At 48.5% G+C, this 21,009-nt stretch overlaps 1 protein-coding gene across 1 annotated transcript; it reads right to left on the reverse strand.

Annotated features, from left to right (window-relative positions):
* Positions 1-733: 733 nt before the first annotated feature.
* THOC6 (THO complex subunit 6) lies at positions 734-15,014 on the reverse strand. Its single transcript, XM_063430921.1, has 13 exons — positions 14,919-15,014; positions 13,299-13,414; positions 13,149-13,213; positions 12,955-13,058; positions 12,826-12,863; positions 10,025-10,070; positions 9,777-9,848; positions 9,022-9,124; positions 8,882-8,931; positions 8,650-8,712; positions 8,370-8,480; positions 978-1,106; positions 734-884 (listed from the first exon to the last, which is right to left on the reverse strand). The coding sequence occupies exons 1-13, from the start codon at positions 14,931-14,933 to the stop codon at positions 804-806; spliced, it is 993 nt and encodes a 330-aa protein (XP_063286991.1). The 5' UTR covers positions 14,934-15,014; the 3' UTR covers positions 734-803.
* Positions 15,015-21,009: the final 5,995 nt, after the last annotated feature.

The following is a 21,009-nucleotide window of genomic DNA, read 5'->3' on the forward strand; positions in this document are numbered from 1 at the left end:
CTCCGAATTTGAAAAGACTGCGAATCCAGGAACCAGAAGTGATGCACTATGCCGATCACAGTACGTTTACCGTCTAGAGGAAGCGAGTACTTTAAATATCCGAAGCTAGCCGCTCCTGCCTCAATACAGATAATGGATATCTTCTTAGTCTATATCGGTATGCCACTTGGGATCAGGTTTACTCTTTTTATATTAATTATTACACCTTAAAGTATTCTTATTAGTGGTTATATACATGTTATTTGTGCTTTCTGATCAGGGATTTCAATCTTGTATCGGATTATTTCCATGTTCTCTGCATTAGGAATGATTGCAATAATTAAAAAGCATTTATCTTCTTGTAAGTCACTAGGGACAAGTTTTCGTTTTTATGGTTACACAGACAGGTTTCATAACTCTATCTTTAATGATGATCAAAGTCACCTATTGTAAAAACTTGCATTGATCTATACACACACACACACACACACTTTCTAACATAACTTAACTGAAAGCCGCTGTATTCCTTGAATAGTATTCATTGTGTTATATCGGACTGGACCTGTTATCTCAGACGTTTGCCCAAAAGGTGGCAATAAGAACTTTGCTATAGTGACTCATTTTTTTGATCCATATTTTTCATTTTTATAAAGTAAAGATGGCCTTCACATAGTAAGACAGTTCATTCTCACCAATATCACAGAAATAATACATTTTTACGCCCACTGGCAATGTCAGAGGCTGCTTTTATTAAAAAAAAAATAAAAGAAAAAAATAGAAAAAAAAGCCTGTATGGAATAGAAAATGTCGTCCCATTAAAGGATTTAAAAGGTCAGGGAAAAGGCTCTGTATCGGAAGTTGGTAAAGACGTCAATTTTGGCACTGCTCCCGGCGGCTGTAAGGACCTAAGGAGTGAAAGCAGACTAAATGTCACTAGCAGGAGAAAGAAATCACCCTCACACACTCACTGCCACCCACCCAAACCTTTCACATCCTACCTTGTTCTCCTGAGATCCCTCGTTGATACACAGGGAGTAGACACAGCGTGGGGTGCTGGGTATCTGCGCTCTGATCTCTCCATTAATTTGACAATGATTAATGTATGGAGCCTGCCCTGCACACAGGATCTGGGGATAAACCACGAAAAACGAGAAGTTCATCTAAACAGCAATGAAAAGTACAAAACTAACGTACCCTTCATCACGCTGCCAAACACCATCTACTCATAGAGATGCACTGAATCAATGCATTTCTATGGGCAGCGTTCAGCACTGAGGAGTGGCCACTAGAGCTGTTCCAAGGTGTTTTCTTTGAAAAGGCAGTGTTTACAGCAAAAAGCCTACGTGGACATATTTCACTGAACAGAACAACTACAATACGCTGTGTAGTTGTCCTGGTGACTATAGTGTCCCTTTAAACAAAGAGAGATGGTCGAGGAGGTTCAGTAATGATGATTAGATCTAATCCAGGCAGAGATGGTCAGGGAGGTTAGAGGAATAATGGACAGTTTAATGCAGTGAGAGATGGTCAATGACGTCCTAGTAATAGACAGATTTAATCCATGAAGAGATGGTCATGGAGGTTCTGATAACGATGGACCGATTTAATCAAGGGAGAGATGATCGGGGAGGTTCTAGTAATGGACAGATTTAATCCAGGGATAGATGATCGGGGAGGTTCTAGTAATGGACAGATTTAATCCAGGGATAGATGATCGGGGAGGTTCTAGTAATGGACAGATTTAATCCAGGGATAGATGATCGGGGAGGTTCTAGTAATGGACAGATTTAATCCAGGGATAGATGATCGGGGAGGTTCTAGTAATGGACAGATTTAATCCAGGGATAGATGATCGGGGAGGTTCTAGTAATGGACAGATTTAATCCAGGGATAGATGATCGGGGAGGTTCTAGTAATGGACAGATTTAATCCAGGGATAGATGATCGGGGAAGTTCTAGTAATGGACAGATTTAATCCAGGGATAGATGATCGGGGAAGTTCTAGTAATGGACAGATTTAATCCAGGGATAGATGATCGGGGAAGTTCTAGTAATGGACAGATTTAATCCAGGGATAGATGATCGGGGAGGTTCTAGTAATGGACAGATTTAATCCAGGGATAGATGATCGGGGAGGTTCTAGTAATGGACAGATTTAATCCAGGGATAGATGATCGGGGAGGTTCTAGTAATGGACAGATTTAATCCAGGGATAGATGATCGGGGAGGTTCTAGTAATGGACAGATTTAATCCAGGGATAGATGATCGGGGAGGTTCTAGTAATGGACAGATTTAATCCAGGGATAGATGATCGGGGAGGTTCTAGTAATGGACAGATTTAATCCAGGGATAGATGATCGGGGAAGTTCTAGTAATGGACAGATTTAATCCAGGGATAGATGATCGGGGAAGTTCTAGTAATGGACAGATTTAATCCAGGGATAGATGATCGGGGAGGTTCTAGTAATGGACAGATTTAATCCAGGGATAGATGATCAGGGAAGTTCTAGTAATGGACAGATTTAATCCAGGGATAGATGATCGGGGAGGTTCTAGTAATGGACAGATTTAATCCAGGGATAGATGATCGGGGAGGTTCTAGTAATGGACAGATTTAATCCAGGGATAGATGATCGGGGAGGTACAGGTATTTAATACTGGGATTAATGGTTGGGGAGGCTGTGAAAATGAAGGACAGATATAATCTAGGAAAGGGAATAGATGGTGGAGGTTCTGAGTGCCAGCCCTACAAGTCATATAGTGTGAATATATATATATATATATATTATTTATTTTTAAAAAAAACATAAATTTTACTTACCGAAAATTTCTTTTTCCTGAAGATTAGAGGCAGTGCTTATACCACAGGGATATCCAATCTGGAGGGAAAAAACAGGCAGGCAAATCTCCAAACATTTTAATCCCTCCCCTAATTACCTCCTTTCCCATAAGTAGCAGCTCCTCCTGATCATCCCCAGACAATACATAAGCCAAATAGCTGCAACATTACTTAGTTGATTAGAAAAAAAGGGGCGGGAATTGTAGCACTGCCTCTAATCTTCAGGAAAAAGAAATTTTCGGTAAGTAAAATTTATGTTTTTCCTTTCAGATTAGAGGCAGTGCTTATACCACAGGGATATAATAAAGCAGATCCAGAGGGCGGGTTCATTTCACTACAGCTTGAAGCACCTTGCGCCCAAAAGCTGCATCCTCCGAGGCCAGTATGTCCAACTTGTAGTGTCTTGAGAAAGTATGGAGAGAGGACCACGTAGCCGCTGAACAAATCTGCGAAGGAGAAGCAGCTGCTCGCAGAGCCCAGGACGTTGAAACAGCTCTAGTAGAATGGGCCTTTAAAGGGCCTGCATGATCCATGCCATTCTTGGAATACGCCAACTGAATACAATCCTTCAGCCATCTAGCCAGAGAACTCTTCGAAACTTTCATGCCTTTCCTTGTGCCCTTGAATAATACAAAAAGACTGTTATCCTTCCTGAAGGATTCTGTCGCTTTTAGATATTGCAAAAGACATCTCTTTACGTCTAGGCAGTGAAATTTGCTTTCCAAGGCATTAGATGGATTCTGACAAAAAGTTGGTAAGACCACTTCCTGGTTAACATTTGAAACAGAAAAAACTTTCGGGCTGAATGAAGGATCGAGCTTTAGAACCACCTTGTCCTGATGAAAAACTAAAAAAGGAAAATTTGCCCGAAGAGCTTGGATCTCACATACTCTTTTAGCAGATGTAATAGCCACCAAAAAAACAGTTTTCAATGAAATGAGCTTTAGGGAAGCTTCCTCCAATGGTTCAAAGGGCGGCTCACAAAGCGCGGAAAGGACTAAGTTTAGATCCCAGGGAGGACAGGTTTCCCTAACATAGGGCACCAAACGAGTCAGAGCTCTGAAGAACCTAGAAATCAGAACATTTGAGGCCAGGCATCTGAGGGAGAAGAAACTGATAGCAGAAACTTGTAATTTCAACGATGCAGGTTTAAGGCCTTTTGCAAATCCCATCTGAAGGAAACTTAGGATCTTCTGAATGGACGCGGAAACCGGGTTGACTTTAAACCTACAACACCACTGACAAAATATCTTTCAAATTCTAGTGTAGATCTTAGACGTCGATTCCTTGTTAATTGCCAACATGATCTTTATCACTTCAGGATCCAGACCTTTGCTCTCTAAAATCTGGAATTCAGAAACCAAGCCGTCAACTGGAACTTCCGAAGGGTCGGAAGAGGCACCATGGCGTCCTCTAGAATTTCTCCTGAAAGCGGCAACTTCCAAAAGGTGGCCCCCGGAAAGTTCAGGAGAACCGAGAACCAACTTCTTCTCGGCCACCATGGAAGGATTAGGATAATTCTTACATTTTCCAGCCTTACTTTTTGAAGTATTCTGGGAATAAGCACTACTGGCGGAAAGATATAAGCCAGGTTGAACTTCCATGGAACTGACAGGGCATCTATGAAATCCGGCCTGTCTGCTGGATTTAGGGACGCAAATCGTCTTGTCTTCCTGTTCATTCTGGATGCCATCAGGTCTATCTCTGGAACACCGAAGCGGTCTGTGATGAAATTGAAAGTTCTGCATGACAGGGACCAATCTGCTTGTTTCAAATGATGCCTGCTCAGGGCATCTGCCACCACATTGAATTTTCCTAAAATGTGAACTGCAGAGATGGACATAAGGTGCACTTCTGCCCACAGCATGATCATTGAACACAGGCTTTCTAATCTTGTTGATCTCGTACCTCCCTGTTTGTTCAAATATGCCACTGTCGTACGATTGTCTGAACGAATTTGAATATGTCGATTTTTGATGAGAAACTGAAACGCCAAGAGTGCCATCCATACGGCCTTTAATTCCCTGAAGTTCGAGGAACTTCTCATATCCTTCTCTTGCCAGGACCCCTGCTTCTTTATGTCTCCCAGATGGGCCCCCCAGCCCAGCGCAGAGGCGTCTGTTGTTATGATAGTGAAGGACTTCATCCGGAATGACAGACCCTCGTGGAGGAATCGAGAAGATGTCCACCACTGCAGACTTTTCAAAGTTAGATTGTTGAACCTCATCAGCCCATCTAGGCCGAGTTCCTGTCGATTCCAGACTAGCAGAATGTTTCTTTGTAGAGGTCTCATTCTGGCTTTTGCCCAACCGACTGCCGGAATTGAGGCTGTAAATAGACCCAGCAAGCACATGGCTTCTCTGATTGAAAACACACTTTTTACTCTGAGATTCCGGATTAACCGCTTGATCTTTAGTTTCTTTTCTTCTGGCAGAAATAACTTCATTGCGATAGAATCCAAAATTAGACCCAAGAACTGGATCCTTTGAACTGGCACTAGTTCCGATTTGTTGAAATTTATTAGCCAGCCATGCTTTTCCAGCGATTTGATGGCTGTCCCCAGATCTAACTGTAGTTGAACCTGGGACTCTGCAATCAACAGCCAGTCGTCCAAATATGGAATGACAGCGATGCCCATACCTCTTAGAAAAGCTGAAACGACTACTAGAAGCTTTGTGAATACTCTGGGCGCTGATGAGAGGCCGAAAGGCAGTGCTCTGAATTGGTAATGTTTGGTTACCGATTGGCAGCACACCGCAAACCGTAGAAAACTTTTGCTGGATTCCGCTATGGGTACATGAAGATAGGCATCTTTCAAATCCAGGGACGCAAACCAACTCTTTGGGTGAATAAGCAGAGCCGCTGATTTTACTGATTCCATGAGGAATTTCTTTTTGATAATCCGCTTGTTTACGGCTTTTAGATCTAGAATAGGTCTGAACGAACCATCCGGTTTTGGCACCAAGAAAAGTCTTGAATAGGTGCCTTGATGTCTTTCCTTTATAGGAACTTCTTCCACCACTCTTTTTAGTAACAGAGTCGACACTTCTCGCATCAGAGAGAGTTCCATATCTAGAGACTGAACCCTGGAACATAGAAACATGTTTATAGGGGCTTGTGATAATTCTAGAGCGTATCCGTGCTCTATCACTGTAAGGACCCAGCGATCTGATGTCGTCTCTTTCCAATGCTCTAGGAAGTGACTCAACCTTCCACCCACCGGCCTGGCGTCATCATTTTTTATTTCTCTTGGCAGTAAACCTTTCCTTCTTCCTATAATCAAAGGCTCTTTGCTGTTGACCCCTGAAATAGTTTCTACAAAAGGAACTTCTGAATGAAGGACGTGTCTCTGCGTGACGGTTTCTAGACTGCTTCCTATATGATACTGGTAAAGCTTTCCTTCCTTCCTTCATCTGTTTCAACAGCTCATCCAGCTTAGAACCGAAAAGTCTTCCTGGTTCAAAAGATAGTTCACACAGAGAATTTTTAGATGCCGCATCTGCAGACCAATTTCTAAGCCAAAGCGCTCTCCTGGCGACTGTTGAGATACCTATATTCTTGGCCGACAATTTCAGGCTTTCTGTAGAGGCATCCACTAAAAAAATCAGACGCCATCTTGATATTTTTTAATAGCTTTAACGGGTCTTCCTTAGCTTCTCCCGTATATACCTTTTCTAGTTCTTCCAACCAAAGTTTTTGGGCCTTGGCAACGGATGACCCCGTAATCAAGGCTTTAGCTTGGGCTGCAGAAGAGATGAACAACTTCTTTAAAGAGGAGTCCATGCGTTTATCCATGACATCCTTGAGCCCGCTTGAATCTCCAATTGGTAAAGTAGTCTTTTTACCTATTTGAGCTATAGGGACGTCCACTACAGGGACCGTATCCAGCTTACAGTCTTGCTCCGTTTCTATGGAAAAAAGAGTTTTAAAATGCTTAGAAATAAACGGCTTGTGACTAGGGAACTTCCATTCTTTCAAAATCAATTCCTTAGTCTGTGGGTGAAAAGGAAACACTTTGGACTTTTTCCCCGTTACCCCAAAATCAAAGATGCACTGCACTTCTTTAATCAATTTCCCAATGGCTTCATCTGGGAAGGCAAATTCCTCATCTGAGGAATCACTGCCTGAATTATCTTCATACTCAGAACCACTAGTTCCCGAACTAGTATCAGAAGTTTCCCAAGATCTCAGTCTTTTCTTAGCATGCTTTACCATCTGAGAATCCTGGGCAACAGAAGCCTGGACTGAATGTAATGCAGCTGACTGCATATCCACAAATGTTTGCTGCATACTTTGCTGCAACCAGCTGAGAAAAGTGGACATTTCTGTTCTCTTTGCTTCCTCTGAAGCTTCTTTTGAACACACTGAGCAAAGTTTCTTTTTACAACCATCAGGCATAGGTTGGCTACACACAGAGCACATTAAATGCTTGGTTTTAGATGCACATTTCCCCTTCTCAGCTTTATCCATACTTTCCGGATTAGACATACTGGGAAAACAAGAAAACAAGAAAGGGGAAAATAATCAAAATTTTCTCCTTACGGATTCAGGCTAAGAACCATTTAAAATGAAAACTTAACAGTCTTACCTTAAATGGCCTGAGAGTGTGTTGGAGGGCAGGTGAGAAACACACTTCACAACCGTTCTGAGAGCTCCTGGCAAACAGAGGTTGCTGCTGGTACATGCTCATATAAGTCCTGTAACCAAACGAAAACGTCCAGTTCGAATTTGGCGCCTGAATCCAGGTTCGCATTGCGCATGTGCATAGCGCTCTGCGACTCCCTGGTGGAACGCAACGCAACCTGTGTGTGCGTTCCACCGACAGGACCTCCCAGCCGACGCACGCCTGCGTCCTTCGTCATACCGGCACCTGGCACGGCAAAAGACGGCAACATAAATTTTGAGTGACCACGCCGGCCGGCGTGTTGAACGCTACTTACCGGACATCAAGGAAGCAGAGCCTCCAGAGCCTCAGCCCTTCTCACCTACTTCCTGGAGAACCTCCTGTCTAACCTCCCCTGCCGAAGGCAGGCAAAGAACTGGGGATGATCAGGAGGAGCTGCTACTTATGGGAAAGGAGGTAATTAGGGGAGGGATTAAAATGTTTGGAGATTTGCCTGCCTGTTTTTTCCCTCCAGATTGGATATCCCTGTGGTATAAGCACTGCCTCTAATCTGAAAGGAAAAATGTAATTATCCAGTAAGTTTATTCACATGCGGGCACAGACAATCTGACATACTACATACAGTATCACTACAGACAAACACATCGACACAGCTCACTCATATGATCACTCTCAGTCATGAGCTGCTGCGTGTTTGTGAAGGCTGTGGGAGCACTGGAAGGTGAAGATCCCATTTTCTGGCCTTTTCCTACCTGCTAGGTCGGCAGGAGCAGAAGAGGCTCAGAAAACCTGCTGGGAAGTGTGAAGGGAGGCAGACAGTGCTCCCTCCGGCAGCTGCACCAAGCCCCAGTGGAAAATAATTAAAATGGCATTAGGTGCTGCGGCCTTGCCACCTTGCAGGGTGCAGACATTTCAGGGAAACTCACCATATCCTGGTAAAAATGTACTTGCTGCTGACTGTCCTGTATTGGGAAGATGGTGGTTGGTGTCATTGAACGAAGATGCCATAGTGACAGCATAGGACCTCCGCCACACACCTGTGAGAGGGACCAAATGAAAAGGAAGTTACACGGATAGTACTCGAAGTGCCATGAAAGCCGGTACTATTAGTGCCCGAGGTCAAATGACTTTTACAACCAGACAGGACTCCTTCCTTGGAGGCCAGGTATACAGCCTGGGATAAGTTGTTTCAGAAAACAATCTCACCATCCAGTCAGAGTCTGTGGCCAGGCAGCTGATCCATTTACCATACTGAGGTCGCGCACACTCCTAGAATAGACACAGAAGGGAGATAGGTGACTGTTCAGTGCACACAACGGAGGCGCTTTCAGTGCACACAACAGAGGGAAGTGGGTGGGGTTTCATGACACACAATGGAAGGAGATGGGTGGAGTTTCAGTGTATACAATGGAGGGGATGGGAAGGGCAATGGCAATACCTCATACTTATACACCTCGATCTTGTGAGTCTGTGTCCCGCTGCGTAGGTCTGACAAATATATATTGAAAAAACAAAAAACATTAGCAAGGCTGGAAAATCCCCAAAATGAAAGAATAAAGCTCTTTGTATTCCACTCACCCCATAGACGGACGGACCCATCCTCACTCCCAGATACACACTCTCTGTGATGGTCACGCAGTGCCAGGCAGTGAATATAGTCCTTGTGTCCTTCTAGAGTCATCTGGGAGAAAACAGCCACCCATGTTTCAATTAGCAGCCTATCGCTGTAAAGGGACTCCTAATGCACCACAACCACTTTGGCTTAATGTTACGGTTTACAGAGCTGGAAGGCACCCCTTTTTTTTTTGGCAAAATGTTTATCAAGCAGTACACAAAAATCCTACTTAGCCGTATGAAACTAGAATAATACCGGCTTATAGTTTGAACAATACATCCCAAGCACAGAGGGCAATGGTTGGATAAGATCTACTCCAACATCTGCCTTGCACTACATTCATCTGCAACAATACAGTGAGCTTTAGTAGTTATGGTACATAGAGTGCCCCTTGAAATGGACAGCGAGAAGTGCTGTGTGTGTCTGGAGCCGGTCACCATCTCTGAGATACTAAGTCAGTTAGACAGCAAGTGAGACTTTCTACCACCTCCTTTAACGTCTCATAGAAAACTTCCCCCTTCTCAATCAGCTATATCACAGTTCAATGAGAAACACTGGAAATGGTTCCGTTTATGATACATTGGAACACATTATGTAAAACTGAAATCGTTGCCTTTAATTGTACAGAGGGACTCATCCATAGGTAGCAATATGCTGTGTGGCCACTAGGAAGCAGTAGTATCACAAAACTTGACACGGACAGATCTGTTCCACTTACAGTAAAAGTTCCCGTCTCCAAGTCCATATTGTGGATTTCACAGCTTCCTCCGGCTAGCAGCAGTGAATTATCCTGAGTGAACAAGGAGTGCAGGGAGTGAGGGGGGAAGGAAACGCTAGAAATTGTTGGGGTCATCATGGAGAAAGAGGGAAAAGAGAGGTACTAAGATCGCAATGAGGAGGGGATGAATTGCGAGATTCGCTATGTTCGCATTGGGGACATCTTAAAAATTAACAGACAGCACTCACCTGATTCAGCACCACACTGTTAATTTCAGGGGTTTCCAAGCTGTTCCTGAGGAGTTAAAAAACAAGTTTCTAAAAATATATCCCAATAGACTTTCATCTACTTCTACGGACTATAAACCCACGTCGCACATCCTGCCACCTACCAACTATAAACCCACGTCGCACATCCTGCCACCTACCGACTATAAACCCACCTCACACATCCTGCCATCTACCGACTATAAACCCACGTCGCACATCCTGCCACCTACCGACTATAAACCCACCTCGCACATCCTGCCACCTACCGACTATAAACCCACCTCACACATCCTGCCACCTACCGACTATAAACCCACCTCGCACATCCTGCCACCTACCGACTATTAACCCACCTCGCACATCCTGCCACCTACCGACTATTAACCCACCTCACACATCCTGCCACCTACCGACTATAAACCCACGTCGCACATCCTGCCACCTACCGACTATAAACCCACCTCACACATCCTGCCATCTACCGACTATAAACCCACGTCGCACATCCTGCCACCTACCGACTATTACCCCACCTCACACATCCTGCCACCTACCGACTATTAACCCACCTCGCACATCCTGCCACCTACCGACTATTAACCCACCTCGCACATCCTGCCACCTACCGACTATTAACCCACCTCACACATCCTGCCACCTACCGACTATAAACCCACCTCGCACATCCTGCCACCTACCGACTATTAACCCACCTCGCACATCCTGCCACCTACCGACTATTAACCCACCTCGCACATCCTGCCACCTACCGACTATTAACCCACCTCGCACATCCTGCCACCTACCGACTATTAACCCACCTCACACATCCTGCCACCTACCGACTATTAACCCACCTCACACATCCTGCCACCTACCGACTATAAACCCACCTCGCACATCCTGCCACCTACCGACTATAAACCCACCTCGCACATCCTGCCACCTACCGACTATTAACCCACCTCGCACATCCTGCCACCTACCGACTATTAACCCACCTCACACATCCTGCCACCTACCGACTATAAACCCACCTCGCACATCCTGCCACCTACCGACTATTTACCCACCTCGCACATCCTGCCACCTACCGACTATTAACCCACCTCGCACATCCTGCCACCTACCGACTATAAACCCACCTCGCACATCCTGCCACCTACCGACTATTTACCCACCTCGCACATCCTGCCACCTACCGACTATTAACCCACCTCACACATCCTGCCACCTACCGACTATTTACCCACCTCGCACATCCTGCCACCTACCGACTATAAACCCAACTCGCACATCCTGCCACCTACCGACTATTAACCCACCTCGCACATCCTGCCACCTACCGACTATAAACCCACCTCACATCCTGCCACCTACAGACTATAAACCCACCTCACACATCCTGCCACCTACCGACTATAAACCCACCTCACACATCCTGCCATCTACCGACTATAAACCCACCTCACACATCCTGCCACCTACCGACTATAAACCCACCTCACACATCCTGCCATCTACAGACTATAAACCCACCTCGCACATCCTGCCACCTACCGACTATAAACCCACCTCACACATCCTGCCACCTACCGACTATAAACCCACCTCACACATCCTGCCATCTACAGACTATAAACCCACCTCGCACATCCTGCCATCTACCGACTATAAACCCACCTCGCACATGCTGCCACCTACCGACTATAAACCCACCTCACACATCCTGCCACCTACCGACTATAAACCCACCTCGCACATCCTGCCACCTACCGACTATTAACCCACCTCACACATCCTGCCATCTACAGACTATAAACCCACCTCACACATCCTGCCATCTACAGACTATAAACCCACCTCGCACATCCTGCCATCTACCGACTATAAACCCACCTCGCACATGCTGCCACCTACCGACTATAAACCCACCTCGCACATGCTGCCACCTACCGACTATAAACCCACCTCACACATCCTGCCATCTACAGACTATAAACCCACCTCGCACATCCTGCCACCTACCGACTATAAACCCACCTCACACATCCTGCCATCTACAGACTATAAACCCACCTCGCACATCCTGCCACCTACCGACTATAAACCCACCTCACACATCCTGCCACCTACCGACTATTAACCCACCTCACACATCCTGCCACCTACCGACTATTAACCCACCTCACACATCCTGCCATCTACCGACTATAAACCCACCTCACACATCCTGCCACCTACCGACTATTAACCCACCTCACACATCCTGCCACCTACCGACTATAAACCCACCTCACACATCCTGCCATCTACCGACTATAAACCCACCTCACACATCCTGCCATCTACAGACTATAAACCCACCTCACACATCCTGCCACCTACCGACTATAAACCCACCTCACACATCCTGCCACCTACCGACTATAAACCCACCTCACACATCCTGCCACCTACCGACTATAAACCCACCTCACACATCCTGCCATCTACAGACTATAAACCCACCTCGCACATCCTGCCACCTACCGACTATAAACCCACCTCACACATCCTGCCACCTACCGACTATTAACCCACCTCACACATCCTGCCACCTACCGACTATTAACCCACCTCACACATCTTGCCATCTACCGACTATAAACCCACCTCACACATCTTGCCATCTACCGACTATAAACCCACCTCACACATCCTGCCACCTACCGACTATAAACCCACCTCACACATCCTGCCATCTACAGGCTATAAAGCCAACCATCAGTGACTCTCACCTTGAGGGCACGCGGTTAGTCCATGATGCTACACAGCCCTGCAGATAAGAAGGAAGGAAGGTCTGAGGCACAGGGAAAGAATAGACAGAACAAGGAGGAACAAAGTAAAAATCATAATGTGTGCCTTACCTTCTTATTGAGGTCACACCAAAGCCATCCTTTTACGTCATTGTCCCCAGCACTGATAAGGTGACGTTCAGTAGAAGTCAGACTGTAAACAGGTCCCACGTGTGCTAAGGAGCGAATACATTATCATGACAAATTATGCACACACTGACGCATAGCACATCACATGTAGCCCTCTATTTACACTCCCACATTACCTCGCAGTAAAATTACTGGCTGCTTGCTCTGTTCCTTGGCCTCTGAGCTGAGGGCGGAGGTCAGGCTGTAAAAAGTGTTGAGAGTCTGAATGGTACAGCAAATGGAGAAAGAACGAAAGAAAATAGAAACGAAAAAAAGGAGCATCTCACCTGAAAATGCCAATCTGCCCCAGGTTATTCCCAACTGCCAGGAATTTCCCACACGGCGAGAAGCACTGGCTGAAAATGGTCATATGCAGGAGCTCCAGAGAGCGGGCGACGTCCGTCTGCAGGAGAGAAACCAAAACTGGACGTTAATTAGTATTATTTTAATGGAAATGTTAAAGTTTTGCAATTTATCCACATGATTTGCAATACAGCCCGCAGTATGAGGAATTCACATGCTTGGTGTGAGATGAATTATTAATTAGCTCCCAGCGAGAACCCTGAACTAACCGGGAGACGACTGGCGGATATCAAACTGGGAGAGAATAATAATAAGGCCAGAACGCAGGACTAATCCAGGAAAATAACACACTGGAGAACATCTCGGAGTGTAATGGGAACGTTAGACCAAAGTAGCCAAACTGGAAAGGTTCTCCTTGACATCCTAGTAATTCACAGTTAAATAAATTACTCTGACTCTCAGACACAGGGGCCACACACATCTTCCTGGGGGGGGGGGCACTCACATCCTCCCTGGGGGGGGGGGGGACACAGGGGCCACTCACATCCTCCCTGGGGGGGGGGGGGGGGACACAGGGGCCACTCACATCCTCCCTGGGGGGGGGGGGACACAGGGGCCACTCACATCCTCCCTGGGGGGGGGGGGACACAGGGGCCACTCACATCCTCCCGGGGGGGGGGGGACACAGGGGCCACTCACATCCTCCCTGAGGGGGGGGGGGACACAGGGGCCACTCACATCCTCCCGGGGGGGGGACACAGGGGACACTCACATCCTCCCTGAGGGGGGGGGGGGGGACACAGGGGCCACTCACATCCTCCCTGAGGGGGGGGGGGACACAGGGGCCACTCACATCCTCCCTGAGGGGGGGGGGACACAGGGGACACTCACATCCTCCCTGAGGGGGGGGGGGGACACAGGGGCCACTCACATCCTCCCTGAGGGGGGGGGGGACACAGGGGCCACTCACATCCTCCCGGGGGGGGGGGAACACAGGGGACACTCACATCCTCCCTGGGGGGGGGGGGGACACAGGGGCCACTCACATCCTCCCGGGGGGGGGGGGACACAGGGGCCACTCACATCCTCCCTGGGGGGGGGGGGACACAGGGGCCACTCACATCCTCCCGGGGGGGGGACACAGGGGCCACTCACATCCTCCCTGAGGGGGGGGGGGACACAGGGGCCACTCACATCCTCCCGGGGGGGGGACACAGGGGACACTCACATCCTCCCTGAGGGGGGGGGGGGACACAGGGGCCACTCACATCCTCCCTGAGGGGGGGGGGGGGACACAGGGGCCACTCACATCCTCCCTGAGGGGGGGGACACAGGGGCCACTCACATCCTCCCTGAGGGGGGGGGGGGGACACAGGGGCCACTCACATCCTCCCGGGGGGGGGGGAACACAGGGGCCACTCACATCCTCCCTGGGAGGGGGGGGGGGGACACAGGGGCCACTCACATCCTCCCTGGGAGGGGGGGGGGGACACAGGGGCCACTCACATCCTCCCTGAGGGGGGGACGACACAGGGGCCACTCACATCCTCCCTGGGGGGGGGGGGGGGGGGGGGACACAGGGGGGGCACACTCACTCCCCCCACCTCTGCCGGTAACATGGTTCTGTCGCCGAGTGATGACGTAGTTGCTGTGATGCGTTTCCTGCGCGCGGGATGCCGGGAGTTGTAGTCCGGGGGCGGGGCCGGCGTGGTGACGTGTGTGCGTGGCGGGTCACGTGGTGGGGACGCAGAGCTCGGTGAGTGGCGCAGTGAGCGGGTCCAGAGCAGGACAGGCCGCGAGACCGGAACCGGAAACACCGGACACCGAGCCAGGGGAGACCCGGGACCGAGGTGAGAGCCGCCGGGGGGTATTACTGGGGGTATTACCGGTACCAGCCGGGGGTATTACTGGGGGTATTACCGGTACCAGCCGGGGGTATTACTGGGGGTATTACCGGTACCAGCCGGGGGTATTACCGGTACCAGCCGGGGGTATTACTGGGGGTATTACCGGTACCAGCCGGGGGTATTACTGGGGGTATTACCTGTACCAGCCGGGGGTATTACTGGGGGTATTACCGGTACCAGCCGGGGGTATTACCGGTACCAGCCGGGGGTATTACTGGGGGTATTACCGGTACCAGCCGGGGGTATTACTGGGGGTATTACCGGTACCAGCCGGGGGGTATTACTGGGGGTATTACCGGTACCAGCCGGGGGGTATTACTGGGGGTATTACCGGTACTAGCCGGGGGTATTACCGGTACCAGCCGGGGGTATTACTGGGGGTATTACCGGTACCAGCCGGGGGTATTACCGGTACCAGCCGGGGGTATTACTGGGGGTATTACCGGTACCAGCCGGGGGGTATTACTGGGGGTATTACCGGTACCAGCCGGGGGGTATTACCGGTACCAGCCGGGGGTATTACTGGGGGTATTACCTGTACCAGCCGGGGGGTATTACTGGGGGTATTACCGGTACCAGCCGGGGGTATTACTGGGGGTATTACCTGTACCAGCCGGGGGTATTACTGGGGGTATTACCGGTACCAGCCGGGGGTATTACTGGGGGTATTACCGGTACCAGCCGGGGGGTATTACTGGGGGTATTACCGGTACCAGCCGGGGGTATTACCTGTACCAGCCGGGGGTATTACTGGGGGTATTACCGGTACCAGCCGGGGGTATTACTGGGGGTATTACCTGTACCAGCCGGGGGGTATTACTGGGGGTATTACCGGTACCAGCCGGGGGTATTACTGGGGGTATTACCTGTACCAGCCGGGGGTATTACTGGGGGTATTACCGGTACCAGCCGGGGGTATTACTGGGGGTATTACCGGTACCAGCCGGGGGTATTACTGGGGGTATTACCGGTACCAGCCGGGGGTATTACTGGGGGTATTACCGGTACCAGCCGGGGGTATTACTGGGGGTATTACCGGTACCAGCCGGGGGTATTACTGGGGGTTTTACCGGTACCAGCCGGGGGTATTACTGGGGGTTTTACCGGTACCAGCCGGGGGGGTAATACTGGGGGTATTACCGGTACCAGCCGGGGGGGTAATACTGGGGGTATTACCGGTACCAGCCGGGGGGGTAATACTGGGGGTATTACCGGTACCAGCCGGGGGGTATTACTGGGGGTATTACCGGTACCAGCCGGGGGGTATTACTGGGGGTATTACCGGTACCAGCCGGGGGGTATTACTGGGGGTATTACCGGTACCAGCCGGGGGGTATTACTGGGGGTATTACCGGTACCAGCCGGGGGGTATTACTGGGGGTATTACCGGTACCAGCCGGGGGGTATTACCGGTACCAGCCGGGGGTATTACTGGGGGTATTACCTGTACCAGCCGGGGGTATTACTGGGGGTATTACCGGTACCAGCCGGGGGTATTACTGGGGGTATTACCGGTACCAGCCGGGGGTATTACTGGGGGTATTACCGGTACCAGCCGGGGGTATTACTGGGGGTATTACCGGTACCAGCCGGGGGTATTACTGGGGGTATTACCGGTACCAGCCGGGGGTATTACTGGGGGTATTACCGGTACCAGCCGGGGGTATTACTGGGGGTATTACCGGTACCAGCCGGGGGGGTAATACTGGGGGTATTACCGGTACCAGCCGGGGGGGTAATACTGGGGGTATTACCGGTACCAGCCGGGGGGGTAATACTGGGGGTATTACCGGTACCAGCCGGGGGGTATTACTGGGGGTATTACCGGTACCAGCCGGGGGGTATTACTGGGGGTATTACCGGTACCAGCCGGGGGGTATTACTGGGGGTATTACCGGTACCAGCCGGGGGGTATTACTGGGGGTATTACCGGTACCAGCCGGGGGGTATTACTGGGGGTATTACCGGTACCAGCCGGGGGTGTTACTGGGGGTATTACCGGTACCAGCCGGGGGGTATTACTGGGGGTATTACATGTACCAGCCTGGGGTAAAGGGGTATTACTCTGTGTATTACATGTACCAAAAATGGATGAATTGGGTGCTCACTATATGATGTAAATAGGCAGCAGTAACCAATACAAGGAGCCCCAACCTTGTAAGAGAATAGTGTGAACAAGGAAAGGAAACCGCGCCCTGAATATATAAAAAAAAATATATATACAAATATTCAAAATGAATACATACACAGTGGTAGAATTAATGATCTCTTGTACAATTTAACCTCAAAAAGAAAAAGAGAGCATACAAAATAATAGTGCAATATATCAGATACAGTGGGTATGTGAATGAATAATTAAAATAATTTTCACTCACATTTCCCAGAGCTGACTAAGAGCTCTGCCGTTAGTACGCGTGGACGGAACAATCCCCGTCTCGGGATATGGGAAGCAGTATATGTCTTGTCCGTCTCAGATGGAATAATATGTGAAAAAACAGAAAATTCCAAATAGTGCAGTATATACTGGTAAAATGAGTGAATAAAACAATAAGAATTCAGAACTCACATTTACTAGAGCAGAACTTGCTCTAGTTTCATAGCGTAGGTGGTATTGTCCCCAGCAATGAGCCAGGTATATGTGGAGAAACAGAAAATAGCAAATGGTGCAGTATGTACTGGTAAAATAATAAAAATTAGGTACTCACATATACTAGAGCAGAACTTGCTCTAGTTTCTATAGCGTAGGTGGTATAGTCCCCACCAAGGAGCAGGATGATAACCAGGAAGTAAAAAATAGAGTTCAAATATATATAAGTAAGAGGTGAATTTATTATACAAAAATAAAATAAGTAAAAAAAATACTATAAAAAGTCTTTGCAAAGTCCACTAGAGTCAAGTGGACTTTGCAAAGACTTTTTATAGTATTTTTTTTATAATAAATTCACCTCTTACTTATATATATTTGAACTTATTTTTTTTTACTTCCTGGTTATCATCCTGCTCCTTGGTGGGGAACTGTGGTATTACTGGGGGTATTACCGGTACCAGCCGGGGGTATTACCGGTACCAGCCGGGGGTATTACTGGGGGTATTACCGGTACCAGCCGGGGGTATTACTGGGGGTATTACCGGTACCAGCCGGGGGTGTTACTGGGGGTATTACCGGTACCAGCCGGGGGTGTTACTGGGGGTATTACCGGTACCAGCCGGGGGTGTTACTGGGGGTATTACCGGTACCAGCCGGGGGTGTTACTGGGGGTATTACCGGTACCAGCCGGGGGGTATTACTGGGGGTATTACCGGTACCAGCCGGGGGGGTATTACTGGGGGTATTACCGGTACCAGCCGGGGGGTATTACTGGGGGTATTACCGGTACCAGCCGGGGGGTATTACTGGGGGTATTACCGGTACCAGCCGGGGGTATTACTGGGGGTATTACCGGTACCAGCCGGGGGTATTACTGGGGGTATTACCGGTACCAGCCGGGGGTAGTACTGGGGGTATTACCGGTACCAGCCGGGGGTATTACTGGGGGTATTACCGGTACCAGCCGGGGGTATTACTGGGGGTATTACCGGTACCAGCCGGGGGTATTACCGGTACCAGCCGGGGGTATTACTGGTTGTATTACCGGTACCAGCCGGGGGGTATTACTGGGGGTATTACCGGTACCAGCCGGGGGGTATTACCGGTACCAGCCGGGGGGTATTACTGGGGGTATTACCGGTACCAGCCGGGGGGTATTACCGGTACCAGCCGGGGGTATTACTGGGGGTATTACCTGTACCAGCCGGGGGTATTACTGGGGGTATTACCGGTACCAGCCGGGGGTATTACTGGGGGTATTACCGGTACCAGCCGGGGGTATTACTGGGGGTATTACCGGTACCAGCCGGGGGTATTACTGGGGGTATTACCGGTACCAGCCGGGGGTATTACTGGGGGTATTACCGGTACCAGCCGGGGGTATTACTGGGGGTTTTACCGGTACCAGCCGGGGGTATTACTGGGGGTATTACCGGTACCAGCCGGGGGGGTAATACTGGGGGTATTACCGGTACCAGCCGGGGGGTAATACTGGGGGTATTACCGGTACCAGCCGGGGGGGTAATACTGGGGGTATTACCGGTACCAGCCGGGGGGTAATACTGGGGGTATTACCGGTACCAGCCGGGGGGGTAATACTGGGGGTATTACCGGTACCAGCCGGGGGGGTAATACTGGGGGTATTACCGGTACCAGCCGGGGGGTATTACTGGGGGTATTACCGGTACCAGCCGGGGGGTATTACTGGGGGTATTACCGGTACCAGCCGGGGGGTATTACTGGGGGTATTACCGGTACCAGCCGGGGGGTATTACTGGGGGTATTACCGGTACCAGCCGGGGGGTATTACTGGGGGTATTACCGGTACCAGCCGGGGGGTATTACTGGGGGTATTACCGGTACCAGCCGGGGGTGTTACTGGGGGTATTACCGGTACCAGCCGGGGGGTATTACTGGGGGTATTACCGGTACCAGCCGGGGGTATTACTGGGGGTATTACCGGTACCAGCCGGGGGGTATTACTGGGGGTATTACATGTACCAGCCTGGGGTAAAGGGGTATTACTCTGTGTATTACATGTACCAAAAATGGATGAATTGGGTGCTCACTATATGATGTAAATAGGCAGCAGTAACCAATACAAGGAGCCCCAACCTTGTAAGAGAATAGTGTGAACAAGGAAAGGAAACCACGCCCTGAATATATAAAAAAAAATATATATACAAATATTCAAAATGAATACATACACAGTGGTAGAATTAATGATCTCTTGTACAATTTAACCTCAAAAAGAAAAAGAGAGCATACAAAATAATAGTGCAATATATCAGATACAGTGGGTATGTGAATGAATAATTAAAATAATTTTCACTCACATTTCCCAGAGCTGACTAAGAGCTCTGCCGTTAGTACGCGTGGACGGAACAATCCCCGTCTCGGGATATGGGAAGCAGTATATGTCTTGTCCGTCTCAGATGGAATAATATGTGAAAAAACAGAAAATTCCAAATAGTGCAGTATATACTGGTAAAATGAGTGAATAAAACAATAAGAATTCAGAACTCACATTTACTAGAGCAGAACTTGCTCTAGTTTCATAGCGTAGGTGGTATTGTCCCCAGCAATGAGCCAGGTATATGTGGAGAAACAGAAAATAGCAAATGGTGCAGTATGTACTGGTAAAATAATAAAAATTAGGTACTCACATATACTAGAGCAGAACTTGCTCTAGTTTCTATAGCGTAGGTGGTATAGTCCCCACCAAGGAGCAGGATGATAACCAGGAAGTAAAAAATAGAGTTCAAATATATATAAGTAAGAGGTGAATTTATTATACAAAAATAAAATAAGTAAAAAAAATACTATAAAAAGTCTTTGCAAAGTCCACTAGAGTCAAGTGGACTTTGCAAAGACTTTTTATAGTATTTTTTTTATAATAAATTCACCTCTTACTTATATATATTTGAACTTATTTTTTTTTACTTCCTGGTTATCATCCTGCTCCTTGGTGGGGACTATACCACCTACGCTATAGAAACTAGAGCAAGTTCTGCTCTAGTATATGTGAGTACCTAATTTTTATTATTTTACCAGTACATACTGCACCATTTGCTATTTTCTGTTTCTCCACATATACCTGGCTCATTGTTGGGGACAATACCACCTACGCTATGAAACTAGAGCAAGTTCTGCTCTAGTAAATGTGAGTACTGAATTCTTATTGTTTTATTCACTCATTTT

This window comes from Pelobates fuscus, chromosome 8 (assembly GCF_036172605.1).
Source record: "Pelobates fuscus isolate aPelFus1 chromosome 8, aPelFus1.pri, whole genome shotgun sequence".
Classification (NCBI taxonomy): Eukaryota; Metazoa; Chordata; class Amphibia; order Anura; family Pelobatidae; genus Pelobates; species Pelobates fuscus.

Excerpts from the sequence above, each read along its gene's own strand:
- THOC6 (XM_063430921.1), bottom strand. Across the intron at positions 12,864-12,954 it reads GGTGTGACCTCAATAAGAAG|GGCTGTGTAGCATCATGGAC; the intron begins GTAAGGCACACA and ends TCTTATCTGCAG. Across the intron at positions 8,932-9,021 it reads TGGGTCCGTCCGTCTATGGG|ACCTACGCAGCGGGACACAG; the intron begins GTGAGTGGAATA and ends TATATTTGTCAG.